The 23,655-nt window shown below is 36.1% G+C and overlaps 1 protein-coding gene across 1 annotated transcript in view; it reads left to right on the plus strand.

Annotated features, from left to right (window-relative positions):
* The window catches only part of DMD (dystrophin), a 1,795,368-nt gene that overhangs the window by 890,077 nt on the left and 881,636 nt on the right, over positions 1 to 23,655 (plus strand). The window contains exon 40 of the mRNA XM_068961890.1: positions 8,005 to 8,180. Within this exon, the coding sequence (XP_068817991.1) occupies positions 8,005 to 8,180 (176 nt within the window). The remainder of the gene's footprint in view (positions 1 to 8,004; positions 8,181 to 23,655) is intronic.

The following is a 23,655-nucleotide window of genomic DNA, read 5'->3' on the forward strand; positions in this document are numbered from 1 at the left end:
ATGTTGTTGCTTTTTCTATATTCTTACTGCATCTTTTCTACCCACCAAATGGTGTTTGAATAAATATTTGTGTAGCTCCAAATTGATAAGACCTCTGGAAAGAATAAGGAATATAAAAATGATCTGTGTCTCCTTTCAAATATTCTATCTTAAGAGCCAGTTTTTTGGTTGTGTGTAATGTATTCTATGATAAAGTAGCCCATATGTTTTTTTAAACTATCCTAGTAATCACGTGGAAAGAATTTTATGCCTGGAGCCATATGTTCTGTTACCAGGACCACTTAATGAGAGCAAGCATGGTTGGAGACAAGAGCCTCCTTTTGATCAGAGAAAGGTCAATTTGTTTTCTTTACAAATCTAAGTAAACAGAGAGAAAAACAGCTCATAAATGTTCCCAGGTAGTTCTCCTGAACTTCTAATGAATGATTTAGAAGCCAAGAAGGATTGAATAAATCTGTGAACCTAGAGAGGCCTAGAATTGATCATAACAAAGTAAAACCTATTAACTTTGCAAACTTGTGTGCATTATAGTAACAATTTTCTTTAAAAAGTAAGGGTCACTAATTCAAATGTCTTCAGAGAGCAGTAGAATGCATGTATACTCCACCTAAAGGCATTCAAATCATAAAAGTCCTAATAATAAAACATTTCTGAGGACAGATTTTACTTGCAGCCTTCAGTTTCAGATATCCAAAAGCAGAGACTTAACATACATACAGTTTATTCCTTTGGAATCTGCTTGAAATTGAGAAATACATGTCTGGGGGTTCCCTCCCCCTGCCCCCCCAGGGCATTATGTCTTAGGAAAGAAATAAAAAGAAAAAACCAGCCTGAGATAATCTCATAAAGCATGTAGTACTTAAAGTAATTTATGATGAATTCATTTGGTATCCACATTAATAGCAGTGATAATAATGAATGTATGTATCTGATGTGGATGAGATAAATACCTCCAAAGGAAATTTCATTGTAATTTGATATTAGGTAAATGTCCCATTAAAATAAATCGCTACTGTACATAATTTTCCTTTAATTCATTGGCAGGGTGTTTGCTTTGGAAAAGGCACAGTCTAATTCTAGTTTCAGGAGAAATTCTCATTATTCTTTTATAGCAACCATTATCAGGAGCAGATGGGGAATTGCACCAACAAATGCATCTACTATTACACCACACAGGAAAGAGTACTAGATGAAATCTAATCAGACCCCCTCCTGCCTCCATTTCCTGTAACAAACTAACAAAAACATACTTGTAGTTTTAGTGTTATTATTAGTGGAACACAATAAATCAGGGGTCCCCAACCCCCATGCCATGGAACCCTACCAGTCAGGCCTGTTAGGAACTGCACTGCATAGCAGGAGGGAGTGGCTAGGGAGCCAATGAAGTTTCATCTGTATTTACAGCTTTTCCTCACTGCCTGAACCATCCCCCACCTCACCCCAGTCCCTGGTGTCCCAAAGCTTGGGGACCACTGAGATAAATGTTTTGTTGTTGTTGTTTAGTCACTAAGTCCCATCCGACCCTTTTGCCACCCATGGACTGTAGCCCACCAGGCTCCTCTGTCTAGAGGATTTCCCAGGCAAGAATACTGGGTGGCCATTTCCTTCTCCCACACAGGAATTGAACCCGTGTCTCCTGCATTGGCAGGTGGGTTCTTTACCACTGAGCCGCCAGGGAAGCCCCAGTAAATGTTTACTGAAATGCAAAACAAATGAGACGAGGGGAAATACCAGGCTAACAAGGTGCATTTTATTTTTGATTAATCATCTGCAAAGGCTGCAGCTCTCTGATTTAGTTGGCAAGTCACAAATAAAAGATCTGTAGGTCCTTAACTAAAAGTAGAATCTGATGTACACTTCAAATGTGGAGACATTTTATGGTCCAAAGAAGAAAAAACTCCTTCAGTACAACTTAATCCTCAGCTGTGAAGTCTAAAACAGACATGAATGCTACCAATGAATGACACTAACTGGAAATAGTTTATGACTACCTATGCAGAGGGGAGGCCCTGAGTTCTCTCTGGGCTCTTAAAGGGCCCCAAAGAAGAGGGAACGTTTAAGCTGAGCATTACAGACAGGTTATGAGTTTGATCTGTAAAACTTAGGACAGTCAAGGAAGTAGGAAGCCTTTCAGTTTTTATTGGGAGTTGGAGTTAAGGTTGGAAGTGAGGAACAGCTACAGAGAATGCTGCAAAGGCAGAGGGGAGAAGAGGCTGTACAGGCACTTCACACTTTGCCTGGTAGGCTAGTATTTGGACTTTATCTTGCAGTAAATATGTAGGCATCATTCTTGATCTCCTCATTCTGGGCTCCAGACCTTGATTCTTGCCTCCTGCATCTTTTTTACTGAAAAAATTGCCATCTTTCACTTTTTTTCAATCCTTCTTTTTTATGTACTTCTTTCTCCCTCACTCTTGCCTCACTCTTGGATTTCTCCCATTTTTGCCATCTTTCAATTCTTGTCACTCTCCTCATGAGATGCTCTTACAGGGTCATCAGGTCTTCCATGAGAATAGAATCATCTAGCCTATGACTGGGCTAGATTGATTGTGTCCTGTTGCTAAGCCTGCTATTTTGCTTTAGTCTTTGTCTATTTATGGTTGCTTCGTTACAAAAATTATTTATCATCAAATAATAATGTCAAAAGATACTTTCTGAGCATGTTAAAACCTCTGAAGACAGTTGTGACTACATAGTGTAAGAATTAACATGAGAGGCAAACGTGTCCAGTTTATCTCTGAGTAAAGGACCAGAAGTAATTTTTCAGACTCTGACTTGAATTCTAGGGACTGACAAAGAGGAACAGTAGCAATGAGCTTAAGACAGAGTAAAGCAGAAGGTAAAAGAGGATGACATTGCACCATAAATTTCCATCTGGCAGTTTCACAAGTCTCTAAAGTGTCCATAACATTTCATGTTTTCTCTTGACCAGTGAGCAAACTGAGGCAACAATTAATCTGTCTCAAAATAAAACCTTAGCAAGACTACCAGTAAATCACAAGATTAGATTTTTGATATATCCACTTATTCAGCAAAGCTTTGTTTTTCTCTCCTCTTTCCCTCAATCTTTACCTTTTCTCCCAGTCACTTTTTGTCTCTTCTGTTTTCCTATTCTGCCTAGTTTGTGATATTTTGCCGGCTCTTTATCTCCTACATAGCTTATCCAATTTGTCATTGTACAATTCCCTGTAACTGCTTCTTAGCTTCTTCTTTTTCTTCATCTGTCACATTTTATTTTCTGTTGATTTTGTTTTCATGCAGTTTTGGAAGGTTTTGCACATATGCTTTTTTAAATTGATGCAGTCTTTTCATATAAGATGTACTAGTTTCTTTGTCTCATCTTTTCCCTCTATAAAAACGTAGCCGTTCTTCCTTGCCTGTAATTCTTCTCTTCCCCCAATTTGACCAGACTTGGGGATTGAGATATATGTGTCACTTTCTATAATTTAGGAAATTTTCTCTATTCAAAAAGCATACAAGAACTAAATAATAATGCTGTAACTCTAAAACATGCCCCTCCTGTGCCCCTGCCTGCTCCACATATTTCTTGCCTAGCCTTTCTCTAATAATATATCTGCTTTGTACACCTTTGTCCCCTTATACCCAGAGATTCTGCTGCAGCTGGTTTACTGTGAAATTCTGGGCTTTTATATTTTGAAAAATCTCCCTAGGGGAGTCTGATAAGGAGTCATTATTAAGAATGATGCTTTAATATTGGAGTCAAAACACAATAAGCTTTCTAAGGGATGATGAATAATCCAATCAATTTAATTATGATTTTTTTCTATCCCAAACTCAGACTAGATGTTAATTGCTAGAGAAATAGATAAGGATGCCTAGGACAACAGAACATGAATGTGGTATCAGAGCTTAGAAGTTTCTATGGTAGTGAATAATATAGTACTTAAAATATTTAGAAGTTATAGAATGAAAATTAATTTGTTTTGCACTAAGTGAATAAAATTGACTGGGGTTTTCCATTGAATTGTGTAAATCAAGTCACATCTTCGGGCTCAGCAGCTAACTGTGAAACAACATGTACAAGTTTTAACTTCCTGTTTTGGTCCATTATTTTGCCTTCTTAGGCTTTATTATTGAAAATTCTCCTCAGGTCGATCATACACTGTAAATACTTCTCCTAATTACAAAATCTCTTCACACAAATGCAATAGACTATTTAATGAGCTCTCTTTCACAAAATAAAAAAAAAATCTGAAAGCCCTGATTTGGGACTCTACATAAAATGAGATTTAGATCTAACAATTTTAAGTTATTGCTTCATTCTTAGCTACTCAGTTCTATCACCTATCTGGGAAATGGAAATAATAAAACCCATGTTGATTCTACAATTGGATTGTAAAAGTCACTGTAGCCATCAGCCATGAAGTGGAAGAACTGAGATCAAAAATACAAAGCAAGACGCCTGAGATAAAAATTGTGAAGTTTCATTAGTTTATAGCATAATAAACCAGCAACAAGAATTCTTTGATTTGTTAACAAAGGTTCAGAAGGCATTCACTCTACTCAATGTGTTGTTCCCACACTAGTGATATCGGCATCCCCTTCAAGCTTGTTGGAAGCTGAAAATTCAGGCCCCTCTTTAGACCTAAAGAATTAGAATCAACAGTTTAGCAAGATCTCTAGGAGATGTGCACATTGAAGTTTGAGATGCAGTGCTATAGCACACATCTTACAGGTGTTCCATGCATTATTTAAAATTAATTTATTTACTTTAATTGGAGGCTAATTACTTTACAATATTGTAGTGATTTTTGCCATACATTGACATGAATCAGCCATGGGTGTACATGTGTTCCCCATCCTGAAACCCCTCCCACCTCCCTCCCCATGCCATCCCTCAGGGTCATCCCAGTGCACCAGCCCTGAGCACCCTGTCTCATCCATTGAACCTGGACTGGCGATCTATTTCACATATGGTAATATACATGTTTCAATGCTATTCTCTCAATCATCCCACCCTTGCCTTCTCACACAGAGTCCAAAAGTCTGTTCTTTACATCTGTGTCTCTTTTGCTGTCTCACATATAGGGTCATCATTACCATCTTCCTAAATTCCATATACATACATTACTATACTGTATTGGTGTTTTTCTTTCTGACTTACTTCACTCCAGTTTCATCCACCTCATTAGAACTGATTCAAATGCATTCTTTTCAATAGCTGGGTAATATTCCATTATATATATATGTACCACAGCTTTCTTATCCATTCTTCTCCTGATGGACATCTAGGTTGCCTCCATGTCCTAGCTATTGTAAACAGTGCTGCGATGAACATTGGGATACACATGTCGCTTTCAATTCTGGTTTCCTCGGTGTGTATGCCCAGCAGTAGGATTGCTGGGTCATATGGCAATTCTGTTTCAAGTTTTTTAAGGAATTTCCACACTGTTCTCCATAGTGGCTGTACTAGTTTGAATTTTTTTAATAAATATCTCTAACAGCCATGGGTATTGGACACCACTGGAGGTACAAATTAGAGTCATCATCTTTCTCCTGTAACTGCCTCCCTGAGTCTGTTGTTCTAGGCAAAGATTTCCCCATTTCAGTAGTCATTCATGATTGCTGGATCCAGCTAGTTCCCTAACCTTAATTGTGCCTTAACAGTTCATGTTACTTCTCGCCTTTCTGTTCTACTGCATTGTCTAAACTCTAGGTTTAGCCCCAATACCTACCTTGCAGACTCCTGTCCTGACTGTTTTACCTGTGTCCCTGCTTTAACAGTAGCCTAAACTTTGCCCCAGAATCGCCTCCAAACACAGCTCTAGCTCCCACACCCCTGTCCTTCAGTCATTTTCTGTTGCTCCCCACTGAATTGCAAAGTCTTTAATAAAAAATAGAGTCCTCTCTGCCCAAGCCCACTGTTAAGCTAGAGCTACACCTCTCCCTAAACTTCCAGTCTCATACAGTGACACAGAGCCCAAGTGTATACTTGAGATCAGATCACAGAAATTCCACACCATAGGCTGGCCTTCTGCTATCCTCTTGTGGCTCTGACCAAACATGTCCCTAAGGCCTACCCATTCTTTCAATTCCAAATTACCTACCATGGCCTCTCCTTTTCATCCTTCCATTGAGCTTATTTCTCTTCGAACCTGTCATTTATAATTACTTATCTAATCTGTCTGATCACTTTGCTTTCTGTCTTACTGAATATAATATAGCAAATTATCCTTCACACTTATGTCTAATCTTCTCAGCTAGACTTTATACTGCCTAAAACCTAAAAAATTGTATGCACATCTTAGAATCTCTAGGCTGTCCAATGATAAGTATTAATACTAATGATACCATGATAATTATGAGCACTCCTCTCTTCCTCCACTTTCTGTATCCATAGATTCATGCATTCATTCAACAGATACTTACTGAAATCTCTCATGAACCAGATGTGTCAGGATTAAGACTATGAATAGGACACCATCTCTGACTTCAAGGAATTTATGGTATAATCTGAATATAGACACAATTGTTATGAATGGGGCTACCTGTTACTAAGCAGTGACTGTCACATGTAACACTGATCTGAACAGATGTTCAGAGTGGAATATAAATGATGGACCAAAATCAACTAGTTGCAAGGAAGTATCATGTGTTTGTTAGAACACATCTCATGCTCACTTAAGAGAGTAAGATCAGGAAAGCTTATGAATAGTTCAGTGACTGTGCATAGTTTTATAATCATTCCGAGGTACTATGTTCCTAGAATAATGGCCTGTTCCCATTTTTGTAGATTTAATGAGTCTTTTAACTGCTAAAGACATACTATCCAAAATTCTAGTATTTAAAATAATAATACATGAAAGCAGTAGAAAACAACAATCTAACAAGTTTATCCATAATGAGAATCTAAAGGAGATTTGACCCAGTCTTAGAAAACAGGCATTGATTCATTCATTTGGCAGGCATGTGATGGAGTTTGTATGTACTTGGTTTGAGGCAGGAGAATATAAGAATATTAAGTTAACTAGAATCATATGTTCAAGAAAGTGTTCTGAACACTGACTGTCTCGTCTATACATAAAGATTTGTGAGTCCTTTAGATTGAAGTATGGCAGATGTCTCAAGTTCTCATATTATTTCATTTTGTAAACATCAGATTTAGTTATGGGTTATTGTAATTGCCTTATAAATTCTATATTACCTTATTTTATTAAAAATGCTAGAGTGCTATTTTATTTCATGGCAAAAGGCATTTTAAATATATATATTTTGTTATAATGGTCTTTTTTAATAAAAAGCAATTTTTCTGACACTCTTAAAATTTCATTCAGGATAAAAAGTAGAAGATGCTTAAGCTTGACACCGTCAATGACTCATAAAAATGTTCCAGTGGCTATAGATTATTTTTAAATTTATCTCTGTATCTTAGGGATTTCTTGATAGGTTGTCCCTGAAAGCAATTAATTCTAATTTTTATGTGGTTTTATAATGCAAAATACATGGATGGAAACAGAATCTGAAATAAATTTCCTTCTTATATAGTCATGAATGTTTGTTTAAATATCTCTAGAGGTTTTTAAAAAAATACTCTGGCTAAACTGCGCTTGTTCTTTTTCACCTCTCACATCGACAGTCTCGAAGAAATCTAAATAGTTTCTTCACGTTTAAATTTTACAACACTTCATAGACTATTAAACATGGAACATCCTTGTGGGGACAAGAAATCGAATTTGCTCTTGAGAAGGTTTCCAACTAATTGATTTGTAGGACATTATAACATCCTCCAGCTGACAAGCTTTACAAATATAAAACCTGGAGCTGAACTGAGAGGGCGCTTTTTTCCTGACACATAAAAGGTGTCTTTCTGTCTTGTCTCCTTTGGATATAGGCATGTCAGTTTCATAGAGAAACTTTCACATGGAGCTTTTTTATTTCTTTCTCCCCCAGTAGAACTGCATGGGGTAGCACATTGTTTAATCTTTTCTCAAATAAAAGGACACAGGGCTTCATCTTTGTCTTTGCCTTTTTGGTATCTCACAGGAACTCCAGGATGGCATCGGGCAGCGGCAAACTGTTGTCAGAGTATTGAATGCAACTGGGGAAGAAATAATTCAGCAGTCCTCAAAAATAGATGCCAGTATTCTACAAGAAAAATTGGGAAGCCTGAATCTGCGGTGGCAGGAGGTCTGCAAACAGCTGGCCGAGAGAAAAAAGAGGTAGGGTGACAGATTAAAATAGGAATGCTAAAATTTTAGTGGAGCTGTTTAAGCTGCCCTTAAAAGAAAAATAAAAGATTTTGTGAAAGATTCGAACCAGGGTGAAAGGCACTAACATTAAGGATTCCATCAACACTTAATAGCAATAATGAACTTGCTCTTTCTTTTCCTTGAATAATATAATATGTAACTGTTGCTAGTTAAATAGGCAGTGCTTTTTGACTATTTTAAGCTTTGAAGTTTGTGTTAAAAATCACACATGATTGTTTAAATATGAATGTCTTCAGTATACTCCAACTTTCACAAGCTGCATCTCAGTTAATTTTTTTTTTTAACGAAGATGAAAAAAAGGACATTATAAATGACTATTTTGTAGGAAAAGTTGCTATTTGGCCAGATTGTTTAACAGCTACAAATATGACTTACGATGCTGAAAAGCATGATAGTCATATTTATCTTTTAGTTCCACTACATTTTTTAGCACATTCTTGAAGAAGGGCTTGGGCTGAAAATGTTCACATCTACCAGGGAAAACAAAACCTTAGAGATGTTATTGTTGAATTCAATCATCATTTAACTTTCCCTTGAAATGTATTGAAAGCACAAAAAGCCAAGTGTGTGCTGCTGCGGTTGGAAAACATACATATTTTTATAAACAGGGTTTTGTATTATGCTACCAGTTGTTGCTAATGTTTCCTATTTCATAAAGGAGGACTTGCCCTTTATTTACCAAATGAGACTATTGTCATGAACAGTGAAAGCTCAATTCTATTGCCAAGCTCTTGCTTCCTACCTATCATCTACATAATAGGTGGATTTTAATATTCAGAAATCTAGAATAACTCACTGATGAGCATCTTTGGTGAGGATGTATTAGAAAGGTTTTGGAATTGCGTCCATTGTCTTTGCCCACCACTTCTGGCCTGTATAACATCATTTCTGCACTAGACCCAATCTAGTCTAAAATACGATGTTAAGAAATGAGAAAATTAAGGAAAATTGAATAACATGCTTTAAAAATATATCAACTTCATAAAATGGATTAAATTGACTGGAGGATTATTTTTTCATTATTGTATATAAAATGTTGTTTCTCATTTTGAAGTATCTTACTCATATAATATTATAGTAAATCCTTTTAAAAATATTTTCTGTAACTTCTTATCTGAGTTTTCAAAAAGGAGCAAAAAGTTTTTGCTCCTTTTGCATTATTCAGAAAGTGGATACAATTCATACTGAACATAATGAACATATTAGTTGACCTACACATGCACGTGCATGCACACACACACACACACACATACACAGACAAATCTTACTAAAGTTAAATAATAGCATCATCTAAAAACATTTTCATTTTAAATTTTAGTTTAGAAAATACTAGAGTACCTATACATATGAGTAAGTGAGTATTGCTTGCTCAGTTATGTCAAACTCTTTGCCACCCCATAGATTGTAACCCACTAGGCTCTTCTGTCCATGGGATTATCCAGGCAAGAATACTAGAGTGAGTTGCCATTTCCTTTTCCAGGGGATATATACATAGGCATAGACATAAAATAAAGACCCATGCTTTGTAGTTATATTTCTTCCTTGGGCAAGTCATACACTTTTTTTTCCCCCAAATTGAAATCCTTCTATTAAATACACAACTATTCCATTATTTAAACAGCTGATATATTTATACTATTGGCAGGTTTAAACCTGTATAACATCATTTCTGCACTAGACCCAATCTAGTCTAAAATATGATGTTAAGAAATGAGAAAATTAAGGAAAATTGAATAACAGGCTATAAAAATATATCAACTTCATAAAATGGATTAAATTGACTGGAGGATTATTTTTTCATTATTGTATATAAAATGTTGTTTCTCATTTTGAAGTATCTTACTCATATAATATTTGAATAAATCCTTTTAAAAATATTTTCTGTAACTTATCTGAGTTTTCAAATTTTTATTATTGGTCATTGACTTCTGAATGCAAATTAGAACTTACAAATGTTGATAGGACAATATACCTGTTTCACTAAATAAGTTCTAAAATTTAAGGTCCTTCTAAGCTTATAAGAAATTGATGTACACTGACTGTTTTGTGAAATATTACACACATTATGGGTTAATTACAACTAGTAGGGATTTGGCTGTAATTGGTTAGGAAAAAGTCTCCCATTTAAACATTCTGACCTACATTAAACATTGTATCTTTGTTCCTTAGAAAGTCAAGATCAGCTTCCTTGAGGTTTTATTTTTCCTCTAAACTCAGCTTTTAAAGTTGTCTACTTCATGCTACATTTTAAAAATAGATGTTAGCATATTTAAATTTCCACTGAGATCAGTTTTGTGGCAAACTCAGGATTTTTGTATCATTTAAATTTTATGAAATATAAAAGTAATAAAATGTAAGTGCCATTTCTACAAATACACTTACAGTTATTGCTAAGCACCTAGTACAAATAAAGTAAAAATAAATAAAATAATATTTTATAAGGAGCATGTTAACCTAACAATCATGGGAGGGTTTGTAATCATGAAAATATTATTAATCAGTGGTGTGCTTTCAATGTAACCTAAGCAGAAGTTACAAGGAAATAGATTATTGCACAGGTGAAAAATAAGATGACTATTCCAGTTGACAACAGTATTCTTAGTTTGCAGGCGGGATTTAAATACAGCTATTGAAATATCTAATGTTTCTTAGCCCATGTACACCAATGAAAGAAAGGGTATAATTTAAGTGATTAAAGTCTATAAAAACTATGTGAAGCTTTATAGCTACATAACTTTAGACATTTCTCTTTGAAAATGTAAGATATCAGAAATATGAGAAGAAAATTCTCAGAAATTTCAAATAGCAGCAGACATCCATTAAGTTAGTCTGTGTTGGAAGTAAATGAATTATAAAATATAGCCAATTAGCTGTTCAATTTAATATGGAAAATTCACTGTTGCCTCGGTTATGTAGTAGAGGAACTGAATAACATCTATATTTTTAAGGCTGATAATAATGAGTTTAATGATGACTTAGCCATCAAAATGGTCTTTCTAAATGAAGATATAAACAAAAACTTATTGACCATAAAGGGAAGTCATAGGTTAAAACAAAGCAACCCTGTGTATGAAGGCTCTTAAGCCTTGGTTCATTGATAGAAGTCAAGGGGTGCCATGAACTTGAATGGGAGGAAATACCTCTTTGTTTTCACTAACTTCATAACTGAAGTTGAATATCCCTTTGCATTTTGAATATAGACAATAAACCAGAGCAATGCTAGCAGTATCTGAAATCACAGATATTTCCATATCTCATTAGAATTGTCACATATATCTCAAAATATGGTTCATGCTTATCACTACTGCAAAACCGTAGTAGGTATTAAATCTACCACAGTATCTTATTAATGTGTTAATAATAAACAAACAGGCATTACTGTGTCACAAATGTGTTTCTAATAGTCTTAAAACTGTACTTCAATATAATTGACTTCCTTTGGAGTCCCATGTATTTTATATTATGAATTTAAAAGCATTATTCTGGAGGTCCCAGATTTCACCAGATTGCCAAAAGAGTTCATAGCACTGAAAAAAAAAAAAAAAGACCCCACTATGTCTAATCAGTTGTTCATTTATCTGCCCAGACCTCATTATCATATAATATAGTTATATAGTTTTACTCCTTTTGATGGTATAGTCGCTATCCTCAAACACTGCTTTATCCTGGAATATCCCAGGAGATATACCAGTCAAGGGAATGTGGGTAGGCAGGTCTTCAAGCAATGGATTGCTGACACCATAAAAAATTGTATTTTACTTAGAATAATGTTAATTGATAAAAAAATTGAATGAAAGAGGGAAGCAGTGTAGTGGGAGGCAGAATCCCTAAATTAAGGAATCTCTGAATCATTGCCCATAGCAATAAAAAATGATCTGTCCTTTCTTCTTTTGAAAAATGTGATATTACTTCCTCCATTTCACAGATAGGACAATTACTGTACTAACATATATTGAGGAATAACAATTTTAATTTAAATGTTACTTAATTTAAAAGGGGGCTTGAAATTTTTCTTTTTGAGTATTATTTATAGTGAAAAGTTTTAAGCACGTAGAAAAGTTGAAGTAAGGTAGCATAATGAATGCCCATATACCCTCCTCTCTTCCTCCTACATTTCTAGAGTCAGCAATTAACATTTCACCATTAACATTTCACTTTCTCTCTCTTTGTCCCTATCTTCCCCCATATCTGCCTTCCTGTAATACAGGAAATAATGTGCAGACACAAAATTTTGTTGTCTATATATTTGCATATAAATTATAAACACTCCTATACTTGCGTCTGCCTCCAATGCGGGAGACTCAGGTTCGATCCCTGGGTCGGGAAGATCCCCTGGAGAAAGAAATGGCAATCCACTCCAGTATTCTTGCCTGGAGAATCCCATGGACAGAGAAGCCTAGTAGGTTACAGTCCATGGGGTTGCAAAGAGTCGGATACGACTGAGCAACTTCACCTTACCTTATACTTAACCACTGAATATTTCAGCATGCATCTCCTTGGAATAACAACTTGCCACATATAACCATACTTGTTTACCATGCTTGAGAAAATTTAAAATAACACCAAATTATTATTTAGTGTCCTGTCCATGCATCTTTTTGAATTAGAGTTTTCTCCAGATATATGCCCCAGAGTGGGATTGCAGGATCATATGGCAAATCTATGTTTAGGTTTTTTAAGGACCCTTCATACCTCATTGTGGACTTCCCTGGTTGCTCAGATGGTAAAGCATCTGTCTACAATGCAGGAGACCCGGGTTCAATCCCTGGGTTGGGAAGATCCCCTGGAGAAGGAAATGGCAATCCACTCCAGTACCATTGCCTGGAAAATCCCATGGACAAAGGAGCCTGGTAAGCTATAGTCCATGGGGTCACAAAGAGTCAGACACGACTGAGTGGCTTCACTTTCACCTTTCACTTTCATACCTCATTATAGTTCTGATTTACATTTCTCTAATAATTAGTGATGCTGTGTATCTTTTCATGTGCCTCTTGGCCATCTGTATGTCTTCTTTGGAGAAATGTCTCTTTAGGTCTGCTGCCTATTTTTTTATCATTGTCATTGTGGTTATCTTTTTTTTTTTTTAATTGAGCTGCATAAGCTATTTGTATATTTTGGAGATTGATCAGTCACATTGTTTGCAAATGTATTCGCCCATTCTATGGGTTGTCTTTTTGTGTTATGATTTCCTTTGCTATACAAAAATTTTAAGTTTAATTAGGTCCCATTTGTTTATTTTTGTTTTCATTTTTGTTCTTTTAGGAGGTCAGTCCAAAAAAATATTGCTGGAAATTACATCAAAGAGTTTTCTGCTCATGTTTTTCTCTAGAAGTTTTATAGTATCCAGTCTTATATTTAGGTTTTTAATCCATTTTGAGTTTATTTTTATATATGGTGTAAAAGAATATTCTAATTGCTTTATTTTTTAATATGTAGCTGTCCAGTTTTTCCAGCACTACTTGTTGAAGAGAATGTCTTTGCCTCATTTTATCATAGCTTAATTGACCATATGTGTGTGGATTAATTTCTGGGCTTTCTATCATGTTCCATTAGTCTACATGTCTGTTTTTCTGTCAATACCATACTGTTTTGATAACTGTAAGTTTGTAGTATAGTCTGAAGTCAGGGAGCCTGATTCCTCCAGCTCCTTTTCTTCCCCCCTCAGGATTGCTTTAGTTATTCAAGGTCTCTTGTGTCTCCATACAAATATTAAAAATTGTTGTTCCAGTTCTGTGAAAAATTCCACTGATAATTTAATAGGAATTGCATTGAATCTGTATATTGTTTTGAGTAGAATGGTCATTTTAACAGTATTGATTCTTCCTGTCTAAGAACACACAGTCTATATTGCCATCTAGTTTCATTGTCTTCAGTTTCTTTTGTCAGAGTATTTTAGTTTTTAGAGTACAGGTCTTTTGCCTCCTTATATAGGTATTCCTTGGGCTCTTCCCTGGTGGCTCAGATGGTAAAGCGTCTGCCTACAATGTGGGAGACCTGGGTTCAATCCCTGGGTTGGGAAGATCTCCTGGAGAAGGAAATGGCAACCCACTCCAGTACCCTTGCCTGGAAAATCCTATGGACAGAGGAGCCTGGTAGGCTACCGTCCATGGGGTCACAGAGTCAGACACAACTGAGTGACTTCACTCACTCATAGGTATTCCTAGTTTATTCTTTCTATACAATGGTAAATGGGATTGTTTCCTTAATTTCCTTTCTGACATTTTATTGTTTATAGAAATGCAATAGATTTCTGTATATTAATTTTGTATTCAGCAACTACCAAATTCATTGATGAGCTCTAAAAGTTTTCTGGTACTTCTTTAGGATTTTCTTTGTATAGCAGTGTGTCATCTGCAAACAGAGTTTTGCCACTTATTTTCCATTTTGAATTGAATTTACCTTCTATTCTCTGTATTTCTTATAAACTGGAAGTTGAGTTTAGATGAAACTTAAAAAGATACAAGTCAAATGTTTTTGTCAAGAGTACTTCATATAGGATGCTATGTAATTTGTATCACATCAGTACATGTGTAATATGAAGTATTCCCACTCTATCTGCTGCTAAGTTTGATCCCTTGGTTAAGGTGGCAACCATTAGATATTGAATTAGAAAGTAATATATTTTTATTTGAAATTACTAAATTATTTAATGGCTTTCCTACCCATTGATGGAATCCATGGATTCCCTAATCCAGTTGTTATAATGGGGATACAAAATTATTTTCCTAATTCTGACTTGATCCTGCAAGCTGGTTTCATCTATTAAAAAAATAAAACATTTCCTTTTTTTTTCTCTCTTTGTTCACAATATGGATTTATGGATTCTTATTTATTCAATATGCTGTAATGAATTAGTTATCAATCCTGTTGATGCTCACCTTGACCAAATTTAACCAGTGGGAGTTCATTCAAGCTTTCTCCTTAAATGTCCCAGGCTTACCTTGTATTTTCCCTGCCAGGGGTGGTATCAACAATTCTACAAGGGTCTCTGATAGGCTGGAGAATGTTACATAGAAACCAAGACCTGGGCAGCAATGCCTTCTCAAAAGAATTCTGGCGCCTTTATGGCAAGCAGTACTAGGGGAAAAATTGTTTTCATGTTACTTTTGCAAGGATGCAGACATCTCTATCAATCAGAATACATCAAAATCCAAAGAAAGGCTAAGCATATTAAAAATCCCTTACTGTGTTAGATTTCATGTAAAAGCAGTAACTTCTTACTCATTTCAATGTCTTCACTGCTGAATTTTTGAACAAAAGTTTACCTGTATATAATCTATGCTAGTTTGCCAAGCAAATGAATGGCATAAATGAGCTAATGGGAGACATTACTGAATGTACTTAAGGGAAGAAATTGTTTTTTAAAGACCTTAGCTCATTGTTTGCGTGCAAATGGATGCTGTTAATTAGAAATGAGCCTTATCTAATTCATTAAAGTAGGCCTAGTAGGACCTCTTCTTGCAAACCTGCATTGGCAATTCATATTACTCCATTCACCCTTTTTTAAAACAACTGTTTTCTCTTAAGTCTTCCTTAATTTTGGCTTCTCCTTAATTCAGATGCTCCTAACAAAATAGTCTGCATATAACACTTCATTTTCTACAAAATGAAAACCAAAATTTTACTAGAATTCACAAGTCTCTTCACAGGGTATGCCATATTTTAAATGTAGTCAATGTAGGCATGTAAACTAGTGCTAAAATGCTTCTCACACATTCACTCTTGGTCCCCAGGATTTCTCCAGCCCCAACTCTAGTCATTTGCTCTATCCTTTAACTTCCTCATTTCCTATCATCAGTTTTAATTCTGACTCTTCATCCAGCCTAGAGTTAGTGCTCACAAGCTGAAGCTAGCTTAGAATGTAAGTGGTGTGTTTATATAGGCACTGTCACAAAATAATTGCCAATGGTTAAAAATTCAGAGTCTTCATATATTAAAAAGAAAAAGAATATCTCTCTTTTGAAAACTTATATCTGACTACTATGTATTCATTCTTACATTCTCTCAAGGCACAATCAGCTGCAACTAAATGACAGATGTTTCAGACTTTTGCTGCTCATAGTGTAGTCTCTGGACCAGAACACAGACATCACCTGGGAGTTGCTAAGAAATACAGAATCTAATAAATCACAGTCAGCATTTTAACAAGATTCCCAGGTGATTCATGTGTACCTTAAAGTTTCAGAAGCATTAGTTTGGGCAAGGAAGCTTTCTTTTCAGTTTGCCACAACTGTCCCAACTGAGTTGTTTATATTAACTGCTTTTCCATAGACATTTGACTTAATGATACTTTATGTAGACCCTTAAAACTCAACATTCAAAAAACTAAGATCATGGCATCTGGTGCCATCACTCTATGGCAAATAGAAGGGGGAAAAGTGGAAACAGTGACAGATTTTCTTTTCTTGGGCTCCAAAATCACTGCAGATTGTAACTGCAGCAATGAATTTAAAAGATGCTTGCTCCTTGAAAGAAAAGCTATGACAAACCTAGTCAGCATATTAAAAATCAGAGACATCACTTTGCTGGTGAAGGTCCATATAGTCAAAACCATGTTTTTTTTCAGTAGTCATGTACAGATGTGAGAGTTGGACTATAAACAAGGCCAAACCCCAAATAATTGATACTTTTGAACTGTGGTGTTGGAGACTCTTCAGAGTCCTTGGACTACAAGGAGATGAAACCAGTCAGTCCTAAAGGAAATCAACCCTGAATATTCATTGGAAGGACTGATGCTGAATCTGAAGCTCCAATATTTTGGCTATCTGATTCAAAGAGCTGACTCACTGGAAAAGACCCTGATACTGAGAAAGATTGAGGGCAGGAGGAGGAGGAGGCAACAGAGGATGGGATGATTAGATGGCATTACTGACACAACAGACATGAGTTTGAGCAAACTCCAGGAGACAGAGAAGGACAGGCACGCCAGGCATGCTGCAGTCCATGGGGTCACAGAGAGTTGAACACAATTTAGCAACTAGACAACAACAACAATACTGATGATGATGATGATGATGTTGGTGATGATGGTGACAGCACTTAATATTGCCAGGTGCTATTCCAGGTGCTTTACATAGCTCATGTAATCTTCATAACAACTCTATTCTCATTTCCACTTCTATAGAAGGGTGATTGGAACATAGGGTGCTGAAGTTCTTTATCCAAGATCATATAACTAGCAAGTATTTGAACCAAGATATAAGCCCAAACCATCTTAAGTCTAGCATTGTTAATCTAGATCCAATTTTGCATTACTTATCCTAGCTTGGACCTTTTACTAAAGATATGCTTCTGTTGGCTAAAAAAAATATATGTAAAACCTAAAAATTGAGAGTTTTGCTTTATTTGGTGGACATACTGAGGATCTCAGGTCTCAGAAGGAGGCAGCATCTCAAGTAGAATACTGCTCTGAGGAAATGAGTTGGGGAGCTAGACTGTATAGGAGTTATACCACAAAGGGCAAGTAGTAGGAACAAAAGATAACTGTTAATAAAAGAAAACTAGGTATCTCAAGTTAAGGAATTCAATGCTTATCTACTCTTGTGCAAGATGCAGAAGTCTGGGCTCACTGAAATCATTCCTTTGATATGCACCCCATACTTCTGGGGCCAATATCCAGTGTTTTCACATCCGGAAGTCCTGAGCCACACCTTAAGGAGTAGCTGCAATCTGATGGCTGCTTGATGGCAGCTATTCTTTGTTTCCTTCCTGAGTTCCCTCAAGGCTCCTAGGTTCACTGTTGAAGGGCTGCAGTCCTTGATAATGGTGATGTCCTTTTTTACTAATATGGCAGGCAATATTTTATTTCTCACTTCCAGTTTTTGCCCACCAGCTTCTCACTTACCAAGCCCAATCCCTTAGTGGGCCACACTTAATACAAGTGAATAGGACTTGAAATCCATTCTGACCTATCTTTGCAACAGTATTATTGCCACTTCCACCATTTCAGCTGGTGTCTCAAGCATAAAATGACATGACAAAATGTTCTGTCCCTTAGCTTTTGAAAAAAAAAAAAACATTTAGTTTTTGTGTTAAATTCCCTTAATTTTTCCTTAAAATCCTACCTGTGCTCCAGAACCCAGTTTAAGTGCTATTTCCTTAATGAATGTTATCTGCTTTTCTCAAACAGAAGTACTTTGCTCTGTTAAGTTCTTCTTGCTCTTTTTTATAACACTCATGTAACATTTTACATATCTATTATATCTCATATATATGCATATTTTATTTTCCCAGCAGGATTGAAAACTTCAGGAGGGCAAGGCAATATCTTATTCTCTTCTTTATAAGCCACAATAGTTGGTAGAAAATCTAGTGCATTGTGGATGACCAAGGATTATTTTCTCAATTTAAATAGTAAGAAATTTTGTGCACATTCAGATTAAACTAGGCCTTGAAACTTTACACTTGACATTGTTACATAGGTTAAAAATAGATCTACAAAGATAGAACCATTTTTTAAAATGTTTTTATAATATCACCTTTTCATGGATACATTTTTAGTTCTGAAAATTAGACTTGATCAGTTTTAATCTTAAAAATGGTAGAAGTTGGCTTAATATATCATAGTTTAGGTGTTCTCTAGAATTTAATCCTCTTAAAAGAAAAGACTTCAATTTCCAGAGCTCTTTACACCAAGAAGATGCTCTTTGATTCAAACATGTTGTATGTTTCTTTATATTAGTCTTATTGGATCACAACTAGTAAATTCTAGTGATTGAAGTAGGAATTAGACTTGAAACTGGATATTTTATCCTCATCAGCCTATAACCAGAAGATAATTTAGATCTAGTCCATATTACCAAAGAGCTATTTTTAGATTGATCACAGAGAGTCATAAAGATATTTTTATCCACAGGTGTCTATGGAAAAGCTCATCTCTTCTCATCTTTTCTCTGGTGACTCTTGAAAAGCTTTCAAGGACATTCATAACTCTTCATCAAAAGACTATGAGAAATTAGCTTCATAGTTAATCTTTTTATGTCATATTTTATTCTCTGAAACTTGGCCAATTCTGACTAGCTGACTAGTCAGAAACTAGTCAGAAACTAGAAACTGACTAGTTGAATCCAAACATGCTGTTGCATTGACTGGTACAGACAATATCACTACAGATATCCTTCTATCAACTTTTGGTCTTCTATCAACTTTTATAGGGCTGAGGAGATAGGAGCTGAAGTATGGAGGATGATCTCTGGCATGGGTCTCATAGGGTAGCAGGAGTCAAATGAAGAATGAATGGACACACCAGAGAGGAAAAGTGATAGGAGCAAAATCAATGAAACAAGAAAGAATGGATGCAGTTAAGGAATACATGTAGTTCAGTATAGAGAAGTGAAGTAAAGTGAAGTGAAGTCACTCAGTCGTGTCCGACTCTTTGCGACCCCATGGACTGGAGCCTATGGGGCTTCTCCGTCCACGGGATTCTCCAGGCAAGAATACTGGAGTGGGTTACCATTTCCTTCTCCAGGGGATCTTCCTGACCCAGGGATCGAACCCGGGTCTGCCACATTGGAGGCAGATGCTTTACCCTCTGAGCCACCAGGGAAGCCCTCAGTATAGAGAAGCTCTCTTAAATCTCCATTTACTCATCTAACTATTCTAAGCTCTTCATTTTATATGTAAAACTGACATTCTGATTCCTATTCCAAACTGAATGTTGGATATAAATAACTTAGAGGTGTTTTTGAATATTTTTCAAGTGGACTTCCTAGAACCATGTACCTTGCCTCCTACCATTTGAGAATATCATTTCTAAGAGTCAGCTGTGTGCTGTTCCCAACACATTTGTGTGAATTATTCTGGTTTTTAGAATTTTCTTATTCAATTAAATATTATATAACCTAATAATATAGAAATGTAATGAGAAAGAAAATTGCAGTTTCTGTGAAAACTAAGTTAGATGCTTTGAAAGACTGATTAGCAAAAAGTGCTGTTCAATTAGAAGTAGATGAAACAACTATTTAAAGATCGGGTAGAGGGTAGAAACTGCAAAAATCTGGAGGGATTTTGTATTTAGATTTTTTCTGATGTCTCTAAATCTTACACTACTTTAAAAAAATCAAAACTGCAAGTCATAGATTATGCAGTATAAGAGTATTTATGCAAAAGAAAATATGCTGAATTTCAGTCAGTTGCTTATTCCAGAAGTCTTGCATCCCATACTAAATGAATGGTGAGTTAATGATCATTTTTATGCTCTAAATGAAAATAAAATGTTAAAATATGCATAAATGACTTTATATAATCCCTCCAATTTAGCAATATTCTTCTAAATCCTGCCTATCCAGTCATGCCAGTCAAGTTTAGTAAGAGTTTTTCCCTTGTTTGTCTAAAGGACAAAGTATGGTGTGGTGCTAAACAGAGCAATCGAAATGGACCAGGTCATGGAAGATTTCGTACCTCAAAAAACTTTTTTGTGGAGTAGCATAGAAGAACATTGGAAGGTTTTTCAATAGATGAGATTTGAAACCACATAGGCCCTTCTGATTGTGGAGCCCAGGGTGAAATGAGGAGGATGAGACTGGCAGTTGGGTGACTCAAGTAGTCTTGTAGTATTTCAGATTAGAGACAATGAGTGTCTGAGCAAAATAAAGCTTGTAAAGATGAGATAGACTCAAGATACTTAGTAGATGAAAGTAAAATGACTTGGTAATTGATTAAATGAGACGGTGAAAACTTGAAGTGAGAATTCTAGAAGGACTCCCTTCCCCAGATTTCTGGCTTGGAGAACTGGCCAAATGGAGTTCTGTTAGCTGTGAGAGAAAATACAAGGGGCTGTATGTACACAGATATAAAGAAGGCAAATCAAACATGAAGACTTCAACTTAGAATATGATAGGCTTGAGGAGCCTGTGGAGCAATGAAACCAAGGTAGTCAGAAAACATGCATTTGGATGTGCCAGGCTGAAGGCAGTAAGCCTTTTTCTTAGTGGAGTGATGGTAGCAATCCCTAGTCAACTGACTGCTTCTCAATGAGATCTCTTACTCATGTCATTTGCTCACTAGCTTGAAAACAGAAGAGTTTTCCAGAGTACCTATTAACCAATAAGCTCTGCTACGGAGAAAGTGTTCAGGTGTCAGGAAGCTACTGTGGCAGATGAATACTAGTGGTGACTGATGAACTGAAGTAATACCTGTGATCTCCATGGAGTCACAGACTACCACTCATAACTCACAAATCAGAAGAGCTGGTAGACAAAGTATGGGAGATATACCAGGAGAACATACCCATCATAACATACAGAAAAATAAGCTCAACATTCTCATCCTATTAATTTTGGATCAGAAACAGCCCCCATGTATGTTTGGGACACCCTGTTGAAAGTGAGGATGTCTATAAGCATATTTAAAGCGTGGATATGTTGCCGATTAATTTGAGGTTCTTGCTTTGTTGGGTAAGAGTTTGGAGACAAACTGGTAGGTTAGAAGTGGATTTATTAAAAAGAAACACTGCGGACAAAGTGTGGGCCATATCAGAAGGTGAGAGACTCTGCGAGCCCAAACTTTGGGGTGGTTAGTTTTGATGGGCTGGGTAATTTCATAGGTTAATGAGTGGGAGGATTATTCCAATTATTCTGGGGAAGGGGTGGGTGTGTCATTTAGCATATGCTAATGTATTGTTGTTGTTGTTCAGTCCCTCAGTCCTGTCTGACTCTTTAAGACCCCATGGGCTGTAGCACACCAGGCTTCCTTATCCTTCACTATCTCCCTGACTTTGCTCAAACTCATGTCCATTGATTTGGTGATGCCATCCAACCATCTCATCTTCTGTTGTCCCCTTCTCCTCCCACCTTCAATCTTTCCCACCATCAGGATCTTTTCTAATGAGTCAGTTCTTCGCATCGAATGGCCCAAGTATTGGAGCTTCAGCTTCAGCATCAGTCCTTCCAGTGAATATTCACACTTGATTTCCTTTAGGATTGATTGGTTTGATCTTCTTATAGTCCAAGGGACTCTCAAGAGTCTTCTCTAATGCCACAGTTCAAAAGCATCAATTCTTCAGTGCTAAGCCTTCTTTACAGTCCAACTCAATGTATTAGGATGAGCATATACTGAGGCTCATGGTCTACTGGAAGTCAACTTGTCCGCCATCTTGGACCCATTTGGTTCGCATCCATTTATATTGTGTCTTATGGCCATGTCATTCTTTTAAAGGTTGTGCCCTGCCCCCTTCCCTCCTGTTTCAGATACAGTGTTCAATGAAATGCAGTCAATACAGAGTGAGCTAGAGAGCCTGAAACATGAGAAATAAGCACAAAGCAAAACATACCAAATTAAACTCCTTACTTGGAATCCTGTAGATGCACTCTCCCTTTAAGGTTATTGCAATTTAAAATCTGTCTATTGTTATCCATCTGACTCTACAGTAGCTACACCTGCATCAACCATTTTTTAAAAAATATGCCAAAAGACATTTTGCATCCTTTTTATTTTCCTTGTTGCTGAGGGAAGTTGAATTGACTGCCATCAAAGTCTGTCCTATGAGACATGTTTCATATTATGAGCAATCATTTCTGAAGTGCTTTTTATGTCAGAATTAAAAGCCATCATGCTACTAAAAAGGAACACAATATCCACAGGTCAGTATACCATCTTTGTGCTCAAAGAAAATCCTGGTCTAGAGATAAAAATGCATTGATCACTTTACTGATTTCTGCCCAGGATTTAATATAATGGAAGGATGCCTCAGATATGTGTGCTAGTTTGTTCCCATGGTCCTTTTAACAGATCTTGTCTGTTTTAGTAATTCTGAACTGGGATAGTTTGGCCATTGATATATATATATACACACACACATACATACATAATATATGTATATATATGTTATAATTTGCTTTTTCCCATATGTTTATTTAAATGAAAATGTTTCTTTCTTTTTATCTACTAATATATTTTTAAAAACCTTTTCTAAAATGGAAAACACCATACATGTGTGAGCTGTTGATCTAATTATTTTCCACTTATACATTCACTATTGTAATATTATCTCCTCATTTTCAGCAGAAGGCCTTATCTTTTACTTCACAGGAACCTTGCCCAATTAATTACTCTCTCTTCCCTGAATGCACACAAGCATAACTGTATCTTTATCCTTTCTCTACTGACTTCTTACCCTTGACCAAGTAAACATTTTTAGCTCCCAGATTAAAAAAAATAAATTACCAACACTCCTTTCTTAATGTGTTCCACCATATTTGTCAGGATTCTTAACTGTGAATAACAGAATCCAGTTCTGTTTAATGTAAGCAGAAATTGACTTCATGAGAAGGATAAAGACCTGCTCCTATTTCCATACAAAAGGCTAGAAAATCAGGTCAAAAATGGGCAGAAACCAAGGGAGAGGCTCAGTTCCAGGAACTATAATCCAAATCGTACCCTGTATTTGCATGCTCCCGTAGACTATTCCATCATTATTGACAAGGTG

Source organism: Capricornis sumatraensis, chromosome X, assembly GCF_032405125.1.
Source record: "Capricornis sumatraensis isolate serow.1 chromosome X, serow.2, whole genome shotgun sequence".
Lineage (NCBI taxonomy): Eukaryota > Metazoa > Chordata > Mammalia > Artiodactyla > Bovidae > Capricornis > Capricornis sumatraensis.